The 25,779-nt window shown below is 37.8% G+C and overlaps 2 protein-coding genes across 2 annotated transcripts; both read left to right on the top strand.

The window, feature by feature from the left end:
- Nucleotides 1-271: 271 nt before the first annotated feature.
- Nucleotides 272-6,795, top strand: trmo (tRNA methyltransferase O). Its single transcript, XM_041784867.1, has 6 exons — nt 272-472; nt 663-811; nt 2,579-2,753; nt 3,039-3,196; nt 5,626-6,237; nt 6,366-6,795. The coding sequence occupies exons 1-6, from the start codon at nt 384-386 to the stop codon at nt 6,599-6,601; spliced, it is 1,419 nt and encodes a 472-aa protein (XP_041640801.1). The 5' UTR covers nt 272-383; the 3' UTR covers nt 6,602-6,795.
- Nucleotides 6,796-8,215: 1,420 nt separating this feature from the next.
- On the top strand, nt 8,216-24,396 carry spag5 (sperm associated antigen 5). Its single transcript, XM_041784865.1, has 25 exons — nt 8,216-8,350; nt 8,740-8,807; nt 8,892-9,020; nt 9,106-11,330; nt 11,432-11,618; nt 11,753-11,869; nt 12,082-12,174; nt 12,267-12,401; nt 15,087-15,206; nt 15,298-15,390; nt 15,654-15,788; nt 15,904-15,997; nt 16,438-16,585; nt 16,727-16,777; nt 17,883-18,057; nt 18,267-18,400; nt 19,647-19,815; nt 20,100-20,226; nt 21,821-22,067; nt 22,853-22,985; nt 23,101-23,181; nt 23,276-23,425; nt 23,840-23,914; nt 24,070-24,150; nt 24,237-24,396. Exons 2-25 carry the CDS (start codon nt 8,772-8,774, stop codon nt 24,306-24,308), a joined length of 5,007 nt encoding a protein of 1,668 aa, XP_041640799.1. The 5' UTR covers nt 8,216-8,350; nt 8,740-8,771; the 3' UTR covers nt 24,309-24,396.
- The last annotated feature ends 1,383 nt before the right edge of the window (nt 24,397-25,779 follow it).

Below are 25,779 nucleotides of genomic sequence, written 5' to 3'. Positions count from 1 at the left end.
AAAAAAAAAAAAAACACACCTACATAGTCTAATGTTACTCTCGGCCGCTCTCTGGTGGAATAAAAATATATTACAGTTGTAAATGTGTCATTTTTTTTTCCACATGCGTCTCAGATTAAATTCATTTTTATAAAACATTAGCAATGCAATAAAAACAAAATATAAAATGAAAATTATCTGCAATAAAAAGTTTCCACCGAGTTGTGTTTTCTGCACAGGTTTAGTGTCGTCACATGAACTCACAACAGGAAGTCCAAAATTACTTCCGCATTACAAGACTCACATGTGTGACAGCGAAGTGTGCGCTTGTCGCTATTCAGCAGAGTTAAACGCTTTTTTATTTAGAGGTGTCGTGTCTATTTCTCGTCTTTTGTATCGCCGAAATGAGTCCTGTGTGTGACAGCTGCGGTAAGCACATCGATCAAATGAATCAGCAGATTTCTGTGATGAGGAGAGAGATCAAGAACCTGAGGTAAGTGAAGGATATTACAGTTGAATATGTCATGTTTGCCATCAGTTTTGCATATTCTATTGATGTATAAGGCGCCATTTACTGTGCTTTCTTTCGTCTGTTTTGTTCACTTTGGTAGGTGTGCCAGTCACAAAATTTGTCATTTTAATTTGCCATGATCTTTGTTTACTTGTCTAACCTGTTTACACAGGCAGACGTTGGACAGTGCTATCAGAGCTCATCGCAAACACATGACATCCATCCAGTCTGCGGTGTTAAAGATTGAACCCTGTGAACCCGATAAAGAGACGACGCCATTACCACATTCATTTACATCACCACATACTGCATTAGAGCAAGGTAAGTGTTATAGATTACTATTTCTACTCGGGCCTGTCCACAGAATTTACTGGGCCCCTGAAACTCACTGAATGGGCCCTCCAAAGTTGTGATTTATTTATGATATTAATAAAGGTGTTGGATCAGTAGCAGTGGTACTGGCCTCCTTTCTAACAATAACCAAATTTGAACTGATATATTTGTCAAGTTTTTTGGGGTTCTGATATTAACATGTATTTGGGCCAGTTTTAACCCCCTTTCACCAGTTGCTATTGTGTTACCTTTTAACCAATTTCTCAGCCAATTTTGCCACTTTTAACTATTTTTTAGGGGGATAATTTGCCTCTCTACCCCCAACTTTTGCCACTTTTTAACATTTTTTTCCTCCTGTTTAACCGTTTCAACACTTTCTAAACCCTATATTTCACCTCTTTTTCTGCCCATTTTGCAACCCCCCCACTCCCATTTTGACCATCTTCACCACATCGTCTGCCCATTTTTACTAATTTTTGCCACTTTTTAACCCTTTTCCCCTGCTAATTTTGGTCTCTTTTGCTCGTTTTCACCCATTTTTGCCTCTTAACCCTTTCATGCCACTTTCAACCCATCTTTGACACTGTTGACCCATTTTCACTGCTTTTTCTACCAATTACTGCAACTTTAAACATTATTTTTGGCCACTTTTTGCATTTATTTAATCTGTTTTCATTTAAATGTCACAGTTTTTGTCTAGTTTATTTTCTGGCTGTTTGTGCACATAACATTATTGCTTAGCTTTGCAGTCTGGTTTAGTTCAGTGTGCCCATCCACCACATTGTTAACACCACCAAAAAAGGCAATTCTGTTAAAAGAAAAGAGGTTTATGTTTTGAAAAGGGATGTATTGTATTACAGCATACATTTTCACCATAGTCTTAATCAAATATAACATTATTTTCAGCAACAAAAAATAGAAAATTAAAGTTGGCTAACTTTGGAAAAGCCAAAGTGGCTGTTGAGTAAAAAAGTTAATGTTAAAACCTGTAAACATGAATGTCAGACGATTCAGTTACTTTACTAAAGAGTATTAAATGAAGGTTTTAAAATTAACATAACAAGTAAAAATCTCATGTTGGAAATGAGTAAAAAGTACGAGTGCAAGTTTCAGGAAAATGTCCCTGGGACTGTTTTTTATTTTGATTTATTGTACCGTCAGATATAATTGGTCATGCAATGTAAAGTTGAACTGACGCTATCTTTAACAATTTTGTTGAGTAATTTCTGTCATTAATCATTTATTGTCAACACATCAGTTGCTTTTAAAATGATATCAACTGATGGTTTTAATTATAAAATGATATATATGTAATATATTATGTAAAATGAAGGGGGAAGAACAATTTCAGAGATGACTGAGGTCATTTTACAAAATGATTTTCATTTTAGTTAGCCTAACCATAAACAATTTTCAAATCAGATACTCCCAGACTGTCCAAGCCATTTTGCACATGCAAAACTTAATTTGCTTTAATGTGTTTGTCTGTGCATATACTTTGTATGTAAAGGTATTATTTTGTGAAATAACATGTTAGTAGTGCAGTTAAATGCAGTTTTTTGCTTGTATATAACAGATTAAAAGCTGAAGGTGTTAGGGATTAAAAGAAGTAAATAAACCTATTACTTATATTTGTACTGAAGCACTATATTTGAGTAAACATACACCATAACATCACACACTTGGCTTTAATTTGTGTTACTATATCTAAAATTTAGTGTTTAATAACACTGCAGTAAACTGTGACTCTGTCAGGAAACATCCAGACAGTCCCCATTGGTTACATAAGTTCCTGTTTCTCTGCGAAGAATGGGACCCCCAGACAGCCCACTGTATGTGGCCCCTCTAGGGCAGAACTACGCATCCAGCAGAGAGTCTTTAACAACCCTGAGCACGCTCTGGTGGGTTTGGAGCAGTACTCACATGTCTGGTAGGTCAAATACAGTGCATGTTCTAATTCAATTGCATGAAACTTCAAAAAAAGTATTTTGAAATTTTTTGGACTGAGATTTTGCACTTGGTTAAAATGATAGTATTCAGCATTTTGTAGCTTCTCTTTTCCTCTGAAAGAAGCTGCAAATATTTTGGATTATCTGTCTATGCTGCTTGTATGGACGAATCATTTAAGATTTTTCCTACTTATTATAACTTACCAGCCCCTTCATGCCTATACATTAATTTCTGTCGCTGTGTTCTCTCCTCTTGGTTTTCACAGGATCATCTTCCTCTTTCACAAAAATGGACACCTGAGTTACAAAGCCAAAGTGAAGCCTCCTCGTCTCAACGGTCAGAGAGTTGGTGTTTACTCCACACGCAGTCCACACCGACCAAATGCTCTGGGCTTAACTCTGGCTAAACTTGATAGAATAGTAGGTAAGTATATGTTAAAAATGTCTCTATAAATGTGTTCTGTTTCTCTCTAAATATAAATTTCCATCTGTATTTATTTTAAATCAATGTATTAGATTAGGGTTGTCCCAACCTTTTTTTTTTTTTTTTTTTGCTAAGGGCCATGTACAGGAAAAAATGTAAGCCACTCAGCCACTGTGATATACCTTCTTTTTAGTGAATCTGTTAGTCAAACCAATCCAACATAGGTTTAGATATGCTTAGTGCTGGAACTGACTAAAGCACTATTGGCATGGGACTAATGGACCTCTGATAATTTTTTTCACGCCACTGTTTGGTGAGGTGCATTTGCATGGGATAGGCATGTAATGTACTTAAATTTACTGTCCTTTCTGAAGGGAAACATGAGGGTGCATCATGGCTGCAGCAATGAAATTATGATAAATTCTTATTTCTCAGGTCATACAACCAATGCAATGTTGTGCACATTGTATTTTGCAGGTGATGTTGTCTTCATGTGTCCTGTACAAACTATTAACCCGAGTTTTCAATAGACAACGTGCTTAAGTGTTTTTCCTGCTCTGTCTATATATTTTAACCTTTATCCAGATCAGTTGCAAGCTGGCCATGACCAGTAAACTGGTGAAATATCTCTCTCTCTCATTGCACGTCAAGGTCGCATAAATCACCTGTGCGTATCTACAGCTGATCAGACAGAGGAAGAGGAAGGAAGTCAAGCTTTCCGCCAGTAAATGTCTGCGAAAGGGAGATATCTGATGTTAAATATGAACCTTTCCTGCTACTTTAAACAGTTTTTATGCAGTTGATGTTGCTGTTGTTATTCTACGCTTTATATATTTGGGATCATTACGCACTCACAACAGTCCTCCTTGCTCAGATCAGCTGTTGTAGCCTAACCACTGAACACATTTAAAATCTTAAATTATGTTATGCATGAAATGTACGACTAAGTGATACTGATTCAAGATCAAGCTCTTGTAAAGAGGAGCTGTAGGGGGTGCGCAGATGGCCTAGCGATCTAAGGCGCAACCCACGTATGCAGGCGGCCCGGGTTTGAATCTAGCCTGTGGCCCTTTGCTGCATGTCTCACCCCACTCTCCTCCCACTTCTGACTCTATCTACTGTCCTCCTCTGTCAAATAGAGGCAGTAACAGTTTAAAAAATAAATCTTAAAAAAAAAGGAGCTGTAGGAAGCAGACAGAAGTACTGTAGGTATTAAGAGAGCATCAGTGCACAAATGCACATGTGGACAGCAGAGTTAAAATAAGTTAAGTAAAATAAAGCTAAATCAGAAAAAGGCACACATAAAGCCACACAACCATTAAAGAAAAGGGAAAAGAAAAACATAATTACCACCCTAAACTACTGAGATCCCGATTCAAACAGGATTAGTATTGCCTGTGGACCTCTGTGTGCACTACAATATGGTCGAAAATTTGCCCTGGAATCTTGATTCGCATGGGATTGTCCTATTTTGTTATTATTATAAAGGTCCTGAGTTAATACTAATCCCTTGCAGTAGGGCAAAAGTTGACAAAGAAAAATTCTTACATCAGAGCTTTCCATTAATGGCTGACAAGGTAAATAGCCAGTTGTTAACCCTTGTGTAATCTTCTGTCCCTCCATATTCTCCACCTGCCCAGAGGGTCAAAGATGACCCACCTTCATTAAACTCATTAAATAAGGAGTACTCACTGAATTTTAAGCCCACAATATTTTGTATAAAGAAACAACTTGCCATTCATCCCAAACTTTGTTAATATCTCGGTTGTCCCCCTTCACTGTGCAGAAGGACTGCATGCAATCACTGAACACCACTCCTTTTCTACTACAGCATACCTTTCAGTAGTGTTTCTATTGTTATTATGGTCATATATTGCTAAATTAATGCATCCTTGCTAGCATTTTTTGCAAGACATTCTTGTAGAGCCTAAATAGTTGCAGAAATGTACAGCAATAGGCTTTAAATGCATTTTATCAAAGGGAAGTGTTCAACCTTTTGTAAACATAACATACGGTATTTCATTCTTATTTTTGGTACAAAATGGAGTTAAAGTAAACTTTCTTAACCATCGCTCCCATCTAAAACTACAAACTACAGAAAAGCCGCCACTCTTTATAGAAGTGTTGATGCTTGAAGATGATTAGCATGACATCCTTTGTAAATCGGACCTTGGGATGGAGCAGATAACAAAGCAGTTAGTGCTGTTTGGGCTGCTGTATGCTGCTGTGTTCATTTTGCCCTAATTCATCAGGACATTATAAATTGAGAAATATTATTTTGGTAGTCAATACGTTTACAATTTATGTTTGTTTACAGGATTAACATTGCTGTATTTCAGGTTTTTATGTTCAGTTTTTATATAAAAACATAATATAAGCAGTTGCTTCACTCTGATTATACCAAACTCATCCCTGTTTTTATTCTCTAGGAGATACACTACACCTGTCAGACATTGACATGATTGCTGGCACCCCTGTCATGGACATCAAACCCTACATCCCAGAGTATGATTCACCTCAAACCAGGAAGGTTGTGGACTCAGAGAGTCATGATTTAGACACAGACCAACTACAATCAACATCTTTGTCCCTAGATGAGACTACAGACATGGCAAAACTAGAAAAAGACACACAAACAGATCCTCAGTTAGGCCTAAACACTGAAAGAACTAGTGATGAAGAAGACTTGGATATCCTGCTCTCAAAAGAAAAACATAGAGCTGATACCCAAGCCTCAGGTTCATCCAGGAATGCTGCTCAGTTTTCCCTTCCTAAAAACCTCTGCAGTGTATTGGAGGAGGTCAAGACATTTGTGACTCAGGGTGAAGTTTACCAGCAGAGTTGTGAGAGTGAGGATCAAGTTTCTGACTCTTCAAAAACAAAACCTTCACAGTCGAGTGCTGACCACCCCCACTTTGGAGAGGAGACTTATGGCACCATCGCTGGCTGGATCAGAGAGCCTCCCGTTGGAAGTCTGGACGTACGGTTCACCCCACATGCTGAGAGGGAATTAGCAGAATTCCTTCCTACTCACCTGCCAGGTAAACCAAACTTATAGTAAGCACTGAAACATTATACCACAAGAGGGTGCTGTTGTAAAAGAGAAAAATATGATAAGAGCATCAGAACATACTGCTTCCATTGAAAAATAAACTCTCGTGTCACACAGGACCCTCTGAGAGTAACAGACCCAGGTTCAGGTTTCTCCGTAGCCCACAGGAAGCTGCTGCTGCCATCAGAGGGGTTCTGTCTGCTGACCCTCGCTCAGTCTACAGGAGGACTCGCTGCAGAGACAGACTCTTCTTCTTCACCCTGGACACGGCTGATATCACCTGCTGGTTTGGACAGGACTTTGCTGAGGTGCTGCAGGTCCGACCTGTTGGACAACACATCCCCTCAATATGAGAACTGATACACTTAAAGCTATATTGATACTTTTTATATAGCAAAGAAACAAAAAGCCTACTCAGTGTACTTCAGCTTAACTTCCTGAGTACTTTCGTGATTCAGAAATGTGTTTTTGGGTTGTGTTGGTTTAAACTTTATCAAAGAACAACTGTAAAACCTGAATCAACCAAATAAAGATCAGCTGAAACAGATCACTTTGTGATTTTTTTGTATCAGTATTCAACAACAAAAAGCTGCATTACTGTAAGAAATTGAATTATGCGTCAATACTCTTAATTATAGTCAAACTGAAGTTATTCTAATGGGCTATTCACTCCTTCAGTTCTGGACATTAGACTAAACAAAAATTATGGTTGAACAAAGAGACAAGAGAAAGCAAACATGTTCATTCCAGACTTGCATGCGTACTTCTCCGTTTGGCACTGATAACTGGTAAACCTTGACTGTTTTCTAAGGATCTTGGGAAACTGACTCACTATCATGGACAACACAAGCTTTATTAACCAACCTCACGAGATAAATAAGTCAAGATCACAAGAAAACAACCTAAATTTGTTTGTTACAGATGCAAATTAAAGTAGAATAAAAAATACCCATGTATGTTTGCTGAGGGCTTTCATAGCCTTTTTCCTAATTTTTTTTCTACCAGTCAAACACTCACGACCAACTGAGAACACCTCTGCAACCCACATTTTGGCCCTGACCCACCAGTTGGGAACCACTGATTTAAGGCATCTGATAATGCATTTGCATCCTGAGAGACAGATTTCTGATCATTTCTCCACTGAGGTTTTTACATACAGAGGATCATACTGTTTGATGAAATTAGATCATTACAAAACAAAATCATGATATGAACAAACAAAATATCAGAACATTTTGAAGAAAAGGAAAACAATTTAAAAACATGAAATTATAGAGTGTAGAAATATAAAAGTTGATTTTCATATGAGGTCACAGAAATGAATGGGTAAAAAAGAGGGTTTGTAAGAGTAGTAGTGGGTAGTATTTTTGGAGAATTTTATTTAAAATTTGCTTTTGTGTGTGTGGTTTTTTTGGGGGCTTTGAAAATTTCCAGTACTTTCATGACAATATAGGGAATTTATTTTTTTAAGTTGGGGGTTTTGACTGGAATTTTGGGGTAATTTCCTTTTTAATTTCCCTTATTTCTCATGGGAATGTTTTGTAATTTGTTTTTGATGTTTTGGGGTTTGTCTGGAAATGTTCCATAATTTTTCATGTAATCTTTCCATAAAAAGACAAGGCTTAGATTTTAGACTAATTGAGCCCCACATATTCCAAATAAGTGGACTAAACTAAAAAAAGCAATCCAAAAAAAGTTCTGATTGAAGGAGGTTATTGATTTAAATCTAAATGCTTAAAGTTTAGTGTAGGTTTAGTAGAAAGTTTTTGAAATGAGACAATTACGATTTTAGTTTAAAACTTAAAGTATGGTTAATTATGAATTTAAAAAAAAGGAAATCCTAGTAGAAAGTTTGTAGATCGCCTTTACGTAAAAACGCCCAGTTGTAGTGACATTTGGCGCCCAGACGAGGGCAGCAGTATAAAATGCATGCTCCGTCACTATGAGCGTTTCAGAATCGTAGAAGAAGAAAACTGACCAATAGCAGGTCTGACATTTGTGTTTTGAACCAAACGCGGTTGATGGCAGCCCTGCACTGCCTTTATTTATCATATTCTGGTCTCTTGTGAATTTGACTGAAGTTTACCATCCAAGGATAAAAGGTAAAATACTTTAAAGTGAAATTCACGTCTGTATAATTCATTCAAATTTCGGTGATGCCGCCTCGACTCCTCGTTAACTTGCTATCATAACAACGTTCTGTTTAGCTAACGACTTCAGTAACGCGTACTCTTTCCTACAGTGGAAAGTTGACCATGTAATACCTTGTTTATGGTATAAATACCCTAGTTATAATAACTAGGTTATTTAGTCGTAAGCATTTATGATTGTGCTTAAAATCGGGACGTTACGTACTTTCAGTTGCCCAAAGTCGAAAATTCATCGCTCGTCAGGTGACATAACAACCTACATAATAGTTCAACACAACTGACCACCGAGCGATTTAATCAAAGTTTGAACTCGTGTAATCATTATTTCTTTCCATTTTTAGTTGCAAAATTGCTTTACCTGAACTCCAGCGCAATGTCAAGCAATTTAGGCTCCACTGTGGAAGGCTTGGTAAGGTTTTTGTACTTTTGATACTCATTGTTCATTGTTAAAATACGTCGGAATAAAGCATATTTATTTTTCTGTTGATTTTAGCCTTTAAGCAGATGTGGAGAGCGTACACCTTTGAGGAGTCTAGATAATGAAACACGTCATCTGTCAACACCATCATCAAGGATCAAATTAAAAACATTATTCAGTGCTGATGCGATTAAGACAACAAAGGTGGGTTCAACTATATATTTGGAAATACACCTGCTGTTCAAAGTTAATTAATGGCCTTTATTAATCTACACTTTTAAATCAACAGGGTGATGTGTCTGTGGGTGACCAAGAGCCCCATTTGCCGTCTGCATTAACAAAATTGATACAAACCAATCCTACCGCTACTGACACAACTGCTACAGACACAGCCTGTGGACTTGGAGATGTAACATTCAAATCTTTCATCTGTCCTGGTGGAGAAGTTGAGATCTCAAACTCCTTAGTCTGTGCTGAAGAGAGTATAATTCTGCCCCAAGATCAGGCTTTGAGAAATCCAAGTGTAACAGAGAATACAATCCTCTCTGACAGCATCGTTGTTCAGTCATGCAGCAACCATGTAGATCACCCTTATTACCAGCCTGAGATGAAGAATGCTTCCTTGGTTGAAACTGATGCAACATGCTTTGTTGACATTTCAATGGGAACACCTCACTCTGAAGACTTTGATACACATACTGGAGAAGAAGTACAAGAAAACATAACTTGGAAATCTTTTGCCTGTGAAGGAGGTGAGGTTGAAGTTTCTGATTTGACCAGAGTACAAGAAGAGACCATCCCTCTGCCCCAGGATCAAGCTTTTGGAAACATCAGTGTAAATCAATCAAATCTCTCTGACTGTTGCCAGCTTTCTGAAACAGAACATGCAGATCATCCCTACTGTAGCGCTAAATGTCATGGTAAGGCCATGTCCTTGGAAACAGCAAGTGAATCTGAAACGCCTACAGATGGATTGAGGGACATTACTTTCAAGTCTTTCAACTGCACTGGAGGTGAGATTGAAATTTGTGAAGGCTATGATCTTGAAGAAGAGCTGGTTCCTCTACCAGCTGACCAAACTAAAACCTGCAGTGAGCCAGGTAATGATGCAAGCATACTACCCAGTGACCAAGATATGCAACACTGTGATCACTTAGATCACCCATACTGTAATAGTGAAAATTTCTTGTCAACTCCAAGTGGTGACCTCTCCATTGCACAGGAATCAGTCAGTCTTGATGCTGTGGATGAGGTTAAACAGATTAGCCTGGTGGGACAAGAACGTCAACCTAGCAGGAAGAACAGCAGTGCACCTGGCTCTTTTATAAGTGTTGGAGTCAAAGCAGAGCAACATAATGGCACTAGATTTTCCTCTCTGCCTGAAGACCAGGCTGTGGTCTGCCTGCCACTGGATGCCAAATGTTTACCATCATCTGAAACTCAAAATCGTTTTCAAGATAAAGATGAAGAACCTATAAGCCATGTGGAAAGCAGTGAAGATTTTGTAGATGTTGACCAACCAACTATAAGTCCATCTTCACCTAATAACTCATCATTAAAAGCCTCAGAGAACAAATCTGTTCATTCTCAACAGCAGGAAAAATCACAAAAGAACTCATTGCACCATGAAGACAGTTTGAAGCTCTCAGTGCTTTATAAAACAAAGTCTCCTGACAGAAGTCGTCTTGCAGCCTCAGCAGGGCGTCCTACACCTGCTGAAGTGCATCAACAGCATGTCTCTGACTCACCCATGAACATTAGATCCTGTGTATCCAGTGAGGCTAAAGACAGCGCTCTTGGATCATCAGGAAATGCCCTATTTTGTAACGCTGCTGAAAAACCTCTTGTAGAAACCCTCCCTGATGTGTTAAAAGTGCTTTCAGAGTGTCCCTCTGTAGCATCAGCTTTACCACTCGGCGTCCTCACACCTGTTGTTAGGAGAGCCTCTCTGCTTCTGTTGAAGGCTCGTAAAGAGTCTGAAGTGGACAGATTTTTTGCTGACGATTCTGCTCTTGAGGATGAGAAGAGCTTGGTGGCTCCTGTAAACCTCAACCCCGCTGGCTTATTTGCAGAGCACTTGGAGAGCCCTATGCCACAGCCTCTGCTTAACTCTACAGCGCTAGCTTGCAAGGCCCAGCCAGGCCCACTCGCCGAACCAGTTGAGGATGTGGATAAAAAGCCTTGTGCTGTACCTCAGCCTGGGGAAGAGAAGTCGGCTCTGAATATTCCTTTGATTCCAGATGGTCCCCTTCAGCAGCAGCTCCGACAGATGGCAGAGTTTCTCTTCTTGGCGTCAGGAAAGATGGGTCCTGCTGCCGTCTCTGCTCCCGTTTTGCCTCCTTCTGCCTCAGTGCCATCAGCAAGAGCTTCTCCTGCTGAATCCCACAGTGTCTGCGTGGGAACAACACCTATGAAAAGGATCGACCACAGCGTCAACACGTCTGGAAAATTTGAAAGAAAGAGGGAGTTTTCTGCAGTTGATTCCTGCACCCTGACTGATCCTCTGCTGTGGAAGTGAGTGTTGTCTCTGGATTAGTTCTTTAATTCTGTTTTATTATTGCATGACTAATTCATGTTGTGGATTTTTCTGTCTGCTTCTCACCATTTCTTGGCAGTGTACCTCCAGGCAGCCTTGAGTGTCTCCCCAGACAGGAGCTGGAGCAAAGGTTAAGGTCTAGTATGATCATGGTTGAGGCTTTGGTGCAGCAGTTGGCTGCAGCCAGGAGCCATTCACCTGCCGGTACTGCCCCGTCAGACCTCAGAGAGAAACTGGTGCAGACAGATCACACTGAACTTAGTCAGGTAAGGACACATACAGACATTTTTAAGGTGATAAAAGCGAGAGATGTCATGCATTGAGATACGACATGGTCTCATTTAGTACAATATGTGTGGATTTTTTTAAACAGGTTAATAATTATGTCTTTTTTAAATAGACCATGATGCACAGAGACCTGTATTTGGAAGCTCTAAGGAGGATTGGCGAATTGGAACTGGATGGAAGTTCTCTACGAAATCTTATCCAGTGTATGCAGGACATGAAAATGACCATGGTAAGGCACAAAATAATCACAACACTGGCTCCAAGTGGCTAAATGGTTTTAAACCATATAAATTAAAGGCTTGGGCTTGTCACTTTTTTCAGTCACCATTAATTTGATGAGGTTATGTTTGGATTGAATTATTTACGTAACCTTATATGAAGTATTTAAAATAACTTCCACATGGCCGCTGCTGTTTTCAAGGTGTGTTTTTCTCCCAACAGACTTCTTTGAGTTGTGACACAGATGCTGCCCTCACTAACATGAAGCAAATAGAAGGTGTTATACAAGAGGACCATCAAAGCCTTGTTTCTCATGTATGTATACATATCTGTCACAACTTTGCTATCCTTAATGTGTGTTTTTAATGTAGTATTTCATTATACTCCATTTTTCACATTTTCCTTAGTATGGCGAGATGAAGTCTCTATTAAAGAAAACGAAGCAGACACAGTCGGTAATGATGCAGAAAGTAAAAGACGCTTTTCATCAGAGAGATGTTATGAGGACACAGATGGAGGAAGCCTTTTCAGCCAAAGAGGCGGTAAGCACGGCAATGAGTCTCTTAAATGTTAACTTAGTAGTTTAATTATGCTTTTTTTCTCTTAATCTGTTAAAATAATTGTTCAAGAGGCATTAATGCAGGTTTCAGGTTTTATGTTGCATCACTGATTATGGTTTGGACTTTATAATAATATTTAAGTGACTGAAGTAGTTATTTTAATGTTTGAATAGAGCAGAAATAGTTTGTATCAAGTGTGTTCAGAGTCAGACAACCCAAAATGAATTGTAACACAACCGTCAGTGATACTTAAGTTAAATGCAAACATCTTTACAAAAGAAAAACCATAGCCAGAGCAGGAGGTGGCTTACAGGGCTTAAGCTCCAAGTATTTTCTGAAAAACCCCAAATCATTTAGGCTGATTTAAAAAAAGTATATTACTATTGAGTTTAACGGAAAGAATGAAAAAGAAAAAATGGATAATGATTAACAAGTGGACCCTACTTATCACAACATCGACTTTTTATTTTTGCTGCAAAACTGACAAAATCAAGCTTTTTTACCCAACACCTTGTAAATATATTGCATTGTTGAAAGTGCTAACATCACACTACTTATTAATTTAACTGCATTCTTATGGATACATCTCAAACTACACATTTTACTTTTGTTTTTTCTTTTGTTCAAAAGAAATACAGTAAGAAGAAGTTATGTTATACATACGTAATTCCTCTACCTGTGTAATGTAACTTATTCAATAAATATCAGACTCTTTCTATTTTTGGATGCATAAGGAAAAAGTATTGCTCTTCAATGTGATGGTTTCACAATGACGACACTTGAGAACCATAAGGTATTTAAAACGATGCCAGCTTTAAAGCAGTTGTTCTCAACTAGTCCAGTCTTGGGACCCACCACAGGTTCCCTAATGACAAGTCGTGACCCAGATCGCTGACATTTTTCAATCAGATTTAATCAAAGATGGTGCTATTCGGACCCCAGATAGAAATGTGACAGACCAAAGAGTAGTAAAATAAAATAAAACCTATAATATAACAGATAAAGAATAACATAACCAGGAAAGTATAATGGAAGACTCTAAATGTTTCCAGGACAAATACCAGATAAAATCTAAAAACTTTCTGGGAAAAATTCCCTGACATTTCCGTTGAAAACCGAAAATACACTCCTGGTCAAAATTTAAGACCAAAGGTGGAAGAAAGTGTTACTCTCTGATGAGAAAAAGTGTAACCTTGACAGTCCTGATGGCTTCCAACGTTATTGGCATGAAAAGGAGATCCCACCTGAGATGTTTTCTATGCGGCACAGCAGAGGGGGCGCCATCATGATCTGGGGTGCTTTTTCCTTCAATGGAACAATTGAGCTTCAGGTTGTGCAGGGGCATCAAACGGCGGCTTGCTATGTGGAGATGTTGCAGTGGGCATCCCTCATGACTAATGGCCCTCGTCTGTACGGTAATGACTGAGTTTTTCAACAGGCCAACACTGAAGTTCTCAGTGCTTCCCTGACAAAGGACTTCTTCCAGGAGAGTCCTTTTTTGAAACTTTGATTTCTGTTTTGAGGGGGTTTTTCGTTTTTTTTTTTTTTTGAGCTATGGTCTTAAACTTTTGATCAGCTGATCAACAGCCTATTTCAGTTTAATTGTTGTTTTCAATGAATTGCTTACTCAGATTTTTTTTTGTCTCACTCCCATTTCTTCTTTTTGCACTTTGAAGCTCTACTTAGAACGTTCTTAAGATCCAACAGTACAAAATGTAAATTCCTGCAATTTTTCAACTGGTCTTAAAATTTTGATCAGGAGTGTATTACTGGAAAATATTGCTGAGAGTTTCTGGAAAAAGTCCTGAAAGTCCCAAGTTCTTTGTTTGATTTTCTTGGATTTAAAAGAAAAGTCACAGAGAAGATTATCAAAAGTTTCTGATGAAATGGCAAGAGAAAACTCCACAAAAAATGATAAGAAAACTCTAACTGTTTTAGGAAAATTACTCTAAGTCTAATTTTAAACAGATGGAGAAAAATTTCTGCTATTCACAAAAAATCTTGAATGATTCAGGGAAATTATTTATATATTTGTAAAACCATTTTTATTTCCTTTCTGCCATCGAAAACTTACATGGTGGAACAAAAGCATTTAAAAGACCCTTAGACAAATACGCAACCCACTGAAAACAGCTCTGACCCACCAGTAGAGAAATACTGCATCATTTTTCCTTGAATTTAAATTTGTATTTAAAATGAATTGAAAATAGTGCATTTAACCGCCTGCTAAGAAAAAATCATCTGGGAAACATGCCTCCAGATCATTCAATGTTTGGGCAAGTAAGTGGATTTTCAAAACTTTTAGCTTATCTCTTCCTAAAAAAATAATATGTCATTTGTGGTGATGCACCACTCTGTGTTAAAAATGTTTGCTATATATTTTGCAAACCTCCAGATGTCGCTCTGTAGCAAGGATTCTCTGTCACAAATGGAAAGTATAAAAGCCTAGTATGGCTTTATTAGTAATATTTATTTAGGGAGCTGTTCTGTGAGCCAAAAGGTAACAGGCATTAAGCAGGATTTGCAGTTTTCTATCTTTGGGAAGCATGCTCTTTATTTTATACTGAACTCTGCACTAGCAAGTCCACCATAGTTGATTTGGACATTTTTAATGATCATTTTCTTCTAAATATCTAACTCCAGTAACATTGCATTTGTCTTTTCCAGGCCTTTAGTGCAACGGAGCAGCTGAGGACACATTGTGCCACAGAAATCTCAGAACTGGAGAAATGTGTTGGGTCTCATCATGAGCTTTTAGTGTCCTTGAAGCAGATTTATCCTGAGCAGGTAAAGCAAACAGGCAGCTGTTTAAAATCTAATCATTATATGAGCCATTAGAATGTGTTTGATGCAATTATTTTCTTTTTCTCTTTTGCAGGTTGCATTAAATCAGGTCTACACTGAAGTACTGGATTCTGCCTCTGATGTTTTGTTAAAAACCAAGGAGGAACAGTCCAGTTTGATGACAGAAGTATGCTTGACATAACGAGGGACTCAAATAAGCCCTGTGGACATATTACAATATCCCCTCATAATAGCAGAAAATACTGTGTGCAATTTTTACAAATCCTCACAACAGCATAAACGTTGCTTTACTCATAATTATTGTTCTGTACCTTTGGCACCTCTGTGATATTTGAGCCACAAGCTACCTTTATGTTGCTGTGTGCTCTGACGTGGTGTTTTCAAATGTGGTAGTAATTCTGTAATGACACTCTTTGCCCTCTTTCACAGCTTTGCACAGTCCGAGGCCTTCTTCAAAAAGCTGCTCCCCTTCTCTGGAAGCTAAATGAGAAGGCAGCTGCTGCACTGAGAGAGCGAGATGAGTATATTTCTGAAAGGGACCAGGCAGTTGAGGAGAGAGAGCAGGTTTGTTATGAAAAGGACACTTCTTGTCCTGCATTTCTTTTGTAGTTATCGTAATAAAAGAAAGAGGATGGATGCAAGACTGAAACATTTTAATCTTCATTTTTTTTCTTCACAGATTTCAGAAGAATGGAACCAAGCTAACTTAGATCTCCAAACTGCCAGGGAACAGATTGGTGATTTAAATCTGCAGATAACGATTCTGACCTCAGGTAAAAACTGAAATAGTATGTTTAACCCCTTAACGCCTGTTGTATCATATTTGATAATACTTTTATGATACCTCTATCTAATCAAAATGATCATAAATGACTAAAAAAAATTCTGAATACAATCTGATAAATGATAAAAATGCCCTCAAGTAGATTATCAGTTACCAAAAACAACAAATGTATCAAATGAGATACACAAAATATATATATTACATTTTATGGAAATTTAGATTTTTTTGGATTTCATTAGAAAGTAAAATAAACATTTCACTTCCAAAAAATTAGAATTTTCTGGCTATAACTTGTGTTTTCAGGCTTTAAGGGATTAACTTGCTTTTTGTCATCAATTTCTCCTCATTAAGAACAGCACCCAAACCTTAAGGTCAGTTTAATCTACCTTACCATTCTTTAAAATGGCTTTTTCTTGTAATAAATTTCAGAGATGGGTGTGCTGCGTCACAAGCTAGCAGAAAGAGATGAAGAGAGGGGTCAGCTGGAGAGGAAGGTGACGGAGCTGTCTGCTACAGTTTCCTCCAGTTTGGCCTCCTACACCTTCCTGGAGCAGGCTCTAGCTGCTGAGACCACAAAGTATAACCCTGCAACCACACTGAGTGGCTCATATACTCATGCATATCAAGGGGAATTTTTGCCACAGATGGTTTTTTATTGTGGGGGTTTTTTGTTTTGATATACATAAAGAAATGCTGCAAAACTGTTCTGTTGTTTCAGGTTGCAGCAGTCGTGGAAAGACATCCAGCTGTCCAAGGACAGAGCAAACGAGTAAGTATTGAAACTGGTTTGATCTATACATGGGAGGAAAACAGTTACTTAGGTATGGGATTGGCTAATATTTTAAGATTTATTCTTGGGCCCTTATGCCTTTTTCAGGTAGGATAGGAAAGTAAAAGAGCCAGAAACTGGAATGAGAGTGGAAAATGACATGCCAGTACCCCAAGTATTACATTTTAAGCCAACCTAACTCTAGAGACAAATCTAAGACAAGTTTGTCTATACCCAAGTGTTAATACCTCAAGTTCTGTTTGAAGGAGAGCTGATCCATATGGTCTTTATGGTTGGTTGTTTATGAGGCTTGGGACCAGGAAGTTAAGCAGTATGACAGATGTGAAAACATCATAGCATGCATGTAGAACCTGGCTGTGTTTAATGAAAGATACATTCTAATGATCTTAAAACATTTTATGTTGGATTTAACTTTTTTGCAAACATAATTCACTTGTTTTTCAAATCTCAGGTGTGAGTCTAGAATGATTCCTAAGTACTCAACATCTTTGACCATATTAAAGGGCTCATTATTGATCTGAATCAAGAATGATTCTTTTTCTATGTTATTTACAGGTAGAGAAACCTATTGAGACAGTTTTTTTAATGTTCAGTGTTAAATAAGAAGACTCAAGCCATAGTGATACAGAGTGCAACAAATCATTTAACTGCTCAGCGGCTTTCTTTGCTGATCTACCTGGTGTGTATAGGACTGTATCATCAGCATACATTTAGCAATTGACAGCAGGACAAATCTCAGGTAGGTTATTGATATACATGCTAAAGAGCAGCGGACCAGCTATGTTCGCTCCCTGACACCCCCGACAACCTGTGAACTCGCACACAGATGTCGAGATAATGGTGACGTCAGCACACAATGATCTTTCGGGATCATACATGATGTGAGGCCATGCTGTCGGCCAAGGCGAGACAAGATTCTCTGACGTGGTGCCGTCTTGAATGACTGAAAAAAACAGTGTAGTCTGAGGCAACCTTTAGGCAACTGTCAACTTTGGGAGCGGAACAACTTCCCTGCCACAAATCTACAAATGTAACCTGAAGAACTTTAACTAATGACCCTGCATTTGTTTGTGTCTGGTTCCAGGTTGGAGCTTTCGCTGGGTGAATCGGAGCAGCGTGTGTGTGAACTGAGTCAGGCGCTGGCTCAAAGCAAGGTGCAGCTTGGTCAGCTGCAGGCCCTCTCACAGTCTCAGAACATGCAGATCCAGCAGCTCCAGGATGTTTGCACACAACTCAAAGGTGTCAGGGAGGAGAACGAGGTTCGCTTTTGCATTCACTATCCCATCATTTGACAGCTGTCTTTGTTACATGATCAGTGTTTAACTACACCTGTCATCGGCTTTTATGTTGGAACTCATCTCTTCATATTTACACAAGCATACACAGTTTTATTAGTTTATCTTTATTTGCTGGTAGTTAACAGGTTTCTGGCTCAATTTCTACTGTTGTATGTGTCTGTATGTCTCAGTTTTTACAGATGGAGAACGAGTTGGCGAGGGAGCAGATGGCAGAAAGTGAGCGCACGCTGAGGGCCAACTTGCAGGGGCTCCGGGAGAGAAACATCGAGTGTGAAGACCTGAAAGGAGAACTTGGTCAACTTCAGTAAGTTTAACAAACATGTTTTGCGTTCTTTAAAAACTCATTTATGATTTAAGATGACCTAGTTCAGAGTTTATAACTGTTGGTCTTGGGCGACCCTTGTCTCTCAGGTCGACAACATTTATGTAAAACTTAACCACTGTAACATTTTGTTTTCATTGGTTATTATGGGTATGTCAAAAGCTTTAGCTAGAATTCTTGCATTTAGAAGTGCACTACATATATTGTGTTGAATGATTTTATTTCACTGCTGTCCAAGAATATCTGGCTGCAGCCTTTAGATCTCAGACAGATCATCTCACAAACTGTTCTTCTACAGTGTTTCCAGTAACTACATTGCAAACATTTTAGACCAAGAAACATTTCATGAATTAAATGGAGAAAAATGTAGGAGGTCAAAACCAGGAATAGATAATGTTAAAGCCCCTTTAAAAGTAGATACATGAATGCTGGCACTCTTTAGCTTTGATAGCTATCGCTAAAGTTAACATAGCTGTGCTAGCTATGTAGGTAACGCTACAACGTAAGCAAATGTAAATAAGTTAGCTTTAGAATTTTAGCTCTAGTAAATCATAGCTACAGCTACTGTAGCTATGTAGGCTACGTACATAATGCAGCTACATGGCTTACGTAGCTAACGTTATCAGAATAGATATCCATGAGCTTTGTGAGCTTTATCTTTAGCTCCATTAGCTCTGTTATCTACGTAGCTCTGTTATCTATGTAGCTCTGTTATCTACATAGCTCTGTTATCTACATAGCTTATGCAGCTAACAGAACTACATAAACTATGTTTACTACATCAGATTGTTTCATGAAGAACAAGCTGACTTAGCTAACCCTAAGTCAGCTTTACCCTTACCTAACCTAACCAAAAGTTTAATCTGGTTTTATTCAGCAATAGTAATCCATGCAGCTATAATTCAGCTTTGACAAAACTTTCTTAAGATTTGCAGGGATTTCAATTTAAATTTTAATTTCAATTTTGCTTTATTGGCATTAACAGATCAGTTACTGCCAAAGCAGTGTAAAGAATAAAAATGCATTAAATATTTACACACAATATATCTGATTAAATCAAATAAATCTGATTAATTAGATAAAACAATAAGACTAAGAAATGAAACAAATAAAAATAAAGAATTAAAAAAAGATAAATAAATGAATAAAATTCAGTGTTTCTTTCTGTCTGGTGTTACTTTCTGTGTAATTAATGACAATGTATGCTGCCATTTTTTCTGTGCTGCAGGTTTGAGAACAAAAGTCTTCAGGAGGAGTTGGACATCACAAAATCCAAAGCTAGTAAAGCCCAGCTGGAGCTCAGAGAGCGACTGGCACAGGCTGTCAGTGAAATTACTTTACTACATCACACACTGCGAGGACTGACCAATGAACTACACACTGCTCTCAGTGAACAGGTAAAAGTGCTTGACCTAATCAGGAGCAGAACGAGTGAATGGACTCACCATATTTGTCTCACTTTCCTATATGTCTCTGCCTATGTCTAAACCTCTATGTATCTATCGGAGACAGAATATGTGGCTGTTGCTGCATAACTAGATGACTTTGATGGTGTCATAGTAGAACTAATATTTAGGTTAATTCATGAGAGTGGCATCAAGCATAAAGGCTTTGTGTACTTCTGAAGGTAAAAACAAAGAAATGTAACTTTTTCATATAGCCTATTCTTCTGACTTTTTAGAAATCTGAACCAATGAAGGATAAGACGTCTGGCATGGAGCGTCGTCACCCCTCCAGCTCCTTCGTCGACAGTGTCATGGTCGCTTTAGCTACTGAACAGGAGAAAGAAGTCCTCATGGAGACACCAGGTACTGCAGCTCAATGCATCTTTCTCAGAGTGGTTCTACATCTGCTGTATATCAGCCAGCTGTTCAGAGCTTTGACGGCTTTTAAGGGTCATACGGCATCAGACTCATTCAGTCATGAGTCATACGATTCTGATTTTAACCTTAAACACGGTCGGTGACTTTCAGACTGATACAGTGATGCTGGTGGTCAGTCAGAAAGGATCAGGATGCATTAACAGAGTTTAACTAGACTCAACCTTAGGTTTCAAAGTTACACTGAAGTATATAACATTAATCACTGTGATGTGTGATTGTTATATTTATCAAATGTAGACAGTTGTCTCTAAATCCAGAGATTGACGCATGAAGTTAAACCTGTGGCAGCACATAGATTTGAATGGCACAAATATAGATTAAGTGCTTGTTTAGCACGCCTGTGTCATAAATGCATGTTTTTTAGAAAAGGAAAGTAACAATTTTCTCAAAAAAGAAAAGCCACAACAAGGACTACATAGCAAAAGTGACTTCATAGATAATACAAATGATTAATAGATGACTAAGGCATATAGTAATTATGGATTGTAACACGCACTCTGATTGGCTGAGGATATTGGTAATAAGGCAGAATGAATCAGCAGCATTAGGAGAGTAGAGTTAGGCAGATATCATAATTTAGCCCAAAAATGACTTGGGCAATTTTGCTATGAGGCTAACAAAATATAACTCCAGATCAATCTGATTTTAACAGTCAGAAGTGATAGAATATACTACATGTCCTTGCTAGTTCCATTTTCTACTGTACTCTATTTTTTATTTTAGTTTCAGCTCCTTGCACTGTCATATCGTCATGTTTCCTTCATTTCTTTCCTCTCATAGCTGTATATGTTATTTATTGAAAATTATCATTATTTTATCATTCTTTTCTTATTTCTACATTATTAGAAACGATCAGTTTTTCCCATGAGAATATATACCCTCCAGCCTTTTTCAGCTTATGGCTTAACTTTCTCTTTAACTTTTAAAACCAGAATGTTTCTGAACTGAACTAACAAGCTGAACTACACTGACACGAACTCAAACTTGAGCAAGAGTCTATGTCCATGACCACTATTTTTGTGCCAGCAGCAGTCACTTTCAATACAGAACCAATGCAGCTGAGTTTTCAGCTCTATTTTAAATAGTACAACCTTTGGATCTGTGCCACACTTGTACCACAGTGTCACTCCTCCCTCACCTATCAATCAAAATCATGAGGGGTGGGACTTCTGATACTAGCTTTGTTAGCAATGGAAGTGAAACCCATCTGGGTGCAAATGCCAGGACATGATTCGTTTGCATGTGTTCTTGCTGATATTTCCTTCCATACAGTAAAATATAAGGCCCATGGAACTGTTTAAAAATGATCTTATGAATATTACAGAGTAAAGAAGAAGTTAACATTTATGACCTAGAACAATAAAGGCTGGTGAGAATGTCTAGTATGAGGTTGTGGGCGCTGCCAGTACAAAAAAGGCTGTCTATGGATACAGGCTTATACACCTCTTGAACTCAGTTGAGAAGGGATAATTTCACCTAACAATGGAGAAATCGAAGTTGTAGTTCACTGTCTCTTCAGTCCTCTCAGACCTGCCAGAGCTTCAGTGTGAAACGCTGTTCAGCGAGATGAGCGCTTTCACCCGCATCACAGCAGTCACCTCTAGAAAGAGCGTGAACAATGTCGAGTTTGAGCCTGAGGAGGATGAGCAGAGCAGCGAGGCCGAGCTATTTGCTGACCTTGGCAACAACGTCACAGAGCTCATCAACAACCTAAAGCTGCTGCGAGAACGTAAAGACGCTCAGCTGGAAGAACTGCAAAACACTGTGTAAGTGCTGATGGAACATGATCAGTTTGTCATGAAATCAAAGTAGCCTTATAACTCACGGAATCTGTCCTTCTCTAAATATGTTGGTAAATTGAGTTAGTTTTGTTTCATTTATAGTTAATACTCTGTTTTAAAATATATGTGTATGGGAAAAAATGCCCAAAGCAAGTTTAACAAACAAAAAGATAAAAAACAAAAAAAATCCTACAAGTCTGATCACAGATCAAGTAAATGTTTGGCAAAAAATGTCTAATAAACTGAGAAAATCAATCTCTCGTCAGTGTCCTGCTAAACTATTTTCCTTGGCTCTAGACTTCAAGAGGGCCTTCTGCCAACAAGTGTTTTCTCTCTCCATTGTTCTGCTCATTATTTTCTCACTTGATAAAGACGGTCTCGGAAAGTCTTTAAAGCGTTTGAAGTCATCAAATTGTCTGTTTTGTGCGACCAAAGATGGTGAATGTTTTCTCTAAAGATACTTACGTCAGCTCTGCCTAGAAAGCAGAAAACTGTTGGAAAACCAAAAAAGGTTAACGAATCATCAAAATAGACTTGGCTACAAAGGTAAAAAAAAAATTGTTTCAGGCAGGGTCTATCTGGGACAAAAGTGGTGATAAAAGATATTCACAAGAATCAGGGATTATGAATTTGTATTTGATAGGGCTCCCACATAGATTAATAATGATTTGCTGCCATGTTTTGTCAGACAAATACATTTATTATGAAAAAGCATTTTGAATTCATATTTAAGTCAAACTTAATCAAAGATATGTGATTTGTCGTTCCAGCTCTGTGCTGCAGGGGGAGCTGCAGGCTGCAAACAGCAGGCGCGAGGCAGAGGTGTTTGAGTTGAAGCATCAGCTTCACCGTCTGAACAGCCTGGTGGAGAAGGGCAGTCAGGCTCTGCAGCAGAAAGCACAGGTAAGAAAAGAACATGCAAATAAAGAATTGTCAAGACTTTTAAGTAACCACAGGATGGTTCTGAAGGGGAGAAAAGCACTGAAACATCTGTCTAAAACTCTTTCTCTTTACACAGGATGAGAAAACTGTGATGAAGTTGATGTCAGAAATACAAGAGGCTCAGGAAATTCTCAATAAACACAAGACAGAAAGCAACGTAAGAAAAAAAATCTATGTTTTTGTTTACATTTTTGAATGACAAAGCTTCTGCTGAAGGTGAAATCTCCTTCAATATTTAATTTTTTTGGTAGGAACTGAGAAAAGAGGTTGTTGAGCTTCGTCGCTCTCTCCAGCACTCGAAGGTGGAGTCTCAGTTCCTGTGGGAAGAGTTGAGAACAGCTGGTGGCCAATCAGAAAACTCTGCTCATTTCATGGAAGAGAAGATCCAGCTATTGAAAGAGGTATTTGTTTTCTCTTACGGCCGGAGTTACAGTGTCTTTGTTGTTTATTATTTTAATTGATTGTATCGGTTGGTACATCCCTCTCTTTTCATACACTCATTGATGGAACCCTGAGCACTTTCATCTTTGATCTTTTTCTTGTTTTTGGCATGAGTGTCATTTTTCAGGGGTGGGATGGGGGGCATTTTTCAGTACGTTTTAAATAACCTTCATCCTTCCTGTTGTTTGTTTCTTGTTATTTCTATCGTGTGACCTTTGTGTCATCATGAATTTTACAGTCTCACTGGCTGCAAAACAAATCTACCTACGTGTACAAATAAAGTAACGTGAAACTGATTATTATTATTTTTTATACAATGTGTATTAGGTAATTATTAGGCTTATTTTCTCAAAGACATCTGGTTTTATTTGTAGGTGGAGAGACTGAAGTTAAGTCTTCAGGAGGTGGAGCAGGCCAGAGTAAAACTCCTCGAGAGAGCAAAAAGACATGTATGTATCTATTGCTTTGCATACTGCTTTTTTTTTTTTTACTAATTCTGTTTTCTTTACATCTGTTTGGGTATTTTCTTATGAAGTATAGATAAATGACTATCATAAAAGGGAATTTAATCCTCTAGAATGATGATTTTGTAATTCTGTTGCAGCAAATAATCCTTCAGACCAACCAGCAGAAGAGTGAGAACGAGCTTCAGATGTTAAACAACATTATCAACAGAGTCAGAGAGGTAAGAAGGGATTTTTTTACTGCATTTATACTTTCTTTCTTTTGTATGTGTTTGTATTTGTTTGTAATGATTATTTGTCCACACAGACCCTGCTGTCTTTGCCCGAGCTGGTGAAGAATTCTGAAGAACTTCAACAGCTTGTTGAATACATTGGCTGACATGTTTATTATCGTCTGCTTGTGTTGTATTTATGTTTGTTCATTTTTAGCTCATCCCAGTTTTAAGTGTTGATATATTTAGTATGGTTGGAATAAAAATCTTTTCAATATGAAATATATTATCCTTGTTCATAGTTTTTGTTCCTCATTTCAAGTGCAGGGGCAGCGTTACAGTTTTCCCTCCAAAATCTCCTCACTTTATCTCAGAATATGATGACAGATGTGGTTTACTTTAAAGGTGGGCAATAAATCTGATATTTTTCCTGTCAGATGAAAAATATAGGACTAGCTTTATCTCGTTTCTGAGCAGTTTTGTTTGCCAAAATAAATTTTACAACTTTGCCCAGTGTTTTAATAAATCAGTCAGATGATGTTGGATGAAAGAGTAGAAAAAAATTGCCATTTTTCAAACTTTACATGTGTTTCCGTCAAATCAGGGCAAGAAAGATAAAAAAGTGATATATTTAGTTGAACTTAGATGATGTCTCCTTGTTGCTGTTGGAAAAGCATTACTGTTTCAACAACACGTCTCATCCCAGTCTAGGCACTAGCGATTAGTTTTTCGTGCATGATTCAATACGACATGCTACCAAAAATATACATTTATTTTAAAAGTTTTTATAAAGTTATTAAACACTACACACAGGCATTTTGTTTAAATGACAAAGGCAACATTTGGATTATTTTATTTGAATTCAAATATTATCTTGATCTGCAATATTTACTATGTTGTGTGTAGATATCCTAGAAATAGCAGCTTTACACCTTCTAAGGTTACACCTATGTGAGCATAACAGGGGTCCAGCCAAGGTTATAATAGTTTTGCATTGTTCATTTATTTTTATTTTTATTTCATTATTAGTTTTTACTGCAGGTTTGTTAGTTTAGTTTTTATTTAGCAAAAATGTTTCATTTTTGTTTAGTTTTTATTAGTTTTAGTGTTAATTATTTTTTTGGCAATATGAGATACTTGTCAGGGGCAAGACCCAAAAGGGATCTTCTGATATCATTTTATTTGTTTAATCTGGTGTTTTTATTCAATTCAAGACCTGAAATGATATGTGTGTAGTCTTCTTCAATCAAATCAGGTGATTTTACTCTCCAGGCTTGGATGTACATGTCAGTCAGTCAAAAACTAAAGAGGTTTTGTCTCTTATTTTATTTTGTTTTGTTAGTTTTGTAAGCACAGAATTAATCTTTAGTTTCAGTTTTTTTGTAAAGCTTAGTTTTAATTTAGTTTCAGTTAACTTATATTTACTGTAATCTTGATTTTTATCAGATTGTTGTTGTGATACCCCCTACTACACTTATCTTGAGTGCAGTACTTGCAGTAATAAACAACTGTCCTTTTGAAGCTATAATTTGACATTTGCAGATTACTGCAATCCTCATTTAATCCACAGACTTGAAGACTCAGTAGCACTCGACATGGATGGCTATGTTTGAAAAAAAAGCTCAAGTTCTGTCAACA

Source organism: Cheilinus undulatus, linkage group 4 (genome assembly GCF_018320785.1).
Source record: "Cheilinus undulatus linkage group 4, ASM1832078v1, whole genome shotgun sequence".
Lineage (NCBI taxonomy): Eukaryota > Metazoa > Chordata > Actinopteri > Labriformes > Labridae > Cheilinus > Cheilinus undulatus.
This window is presented reverse-complemented; position numbering and strand designations above follow the sequence as displayed.

Excerpts from the sequence above, each read along its gene's own strand:
- spag5 (XM_041784865.1), top strand. The coding sequence starts at position 8,772 with ATGTCAAGCAATTTAGGCTCCACTGTGGAAGGCTTG. Across the intron at positions 15,998-16,437 it reads GATAACGATTCTGACCTCAG|AGATGGGTGTGCTGCGTCAC; the intron begins GTAAAAACTGAA and ends AATAAATTTCAG. Across the intron at positions 22,986-23,100 it reads CTCTGCAGCAGAAAGCACAG|GATGAGAAAACTGTGATGAA; the intron begins GTAAGAAAAGAA and ends CTCTTTACACAG.
- trmo (XM_041784867.1), top strand. The coding sequence starts at position 384 with ATGAGTCCTGTGTGTGACAGCTGCGGTAAGCACATCGATCAAATGAAT. Across the intron at positions 473-662 it reads AGAGAGATCAAGAACCTGAG|GCAGACGTTGGACAGTGCTA; the intron begins GTAAGTGAAGGA and ends CTGTTTACACAG. Across the intron at positions 812-2,578 it reads ACATACTGCATTAGAGCAAG|GAAACATCCAGACAGTCCCC; the intron begins GTAAGTGTTATA and ends TGACTCTGTCAG.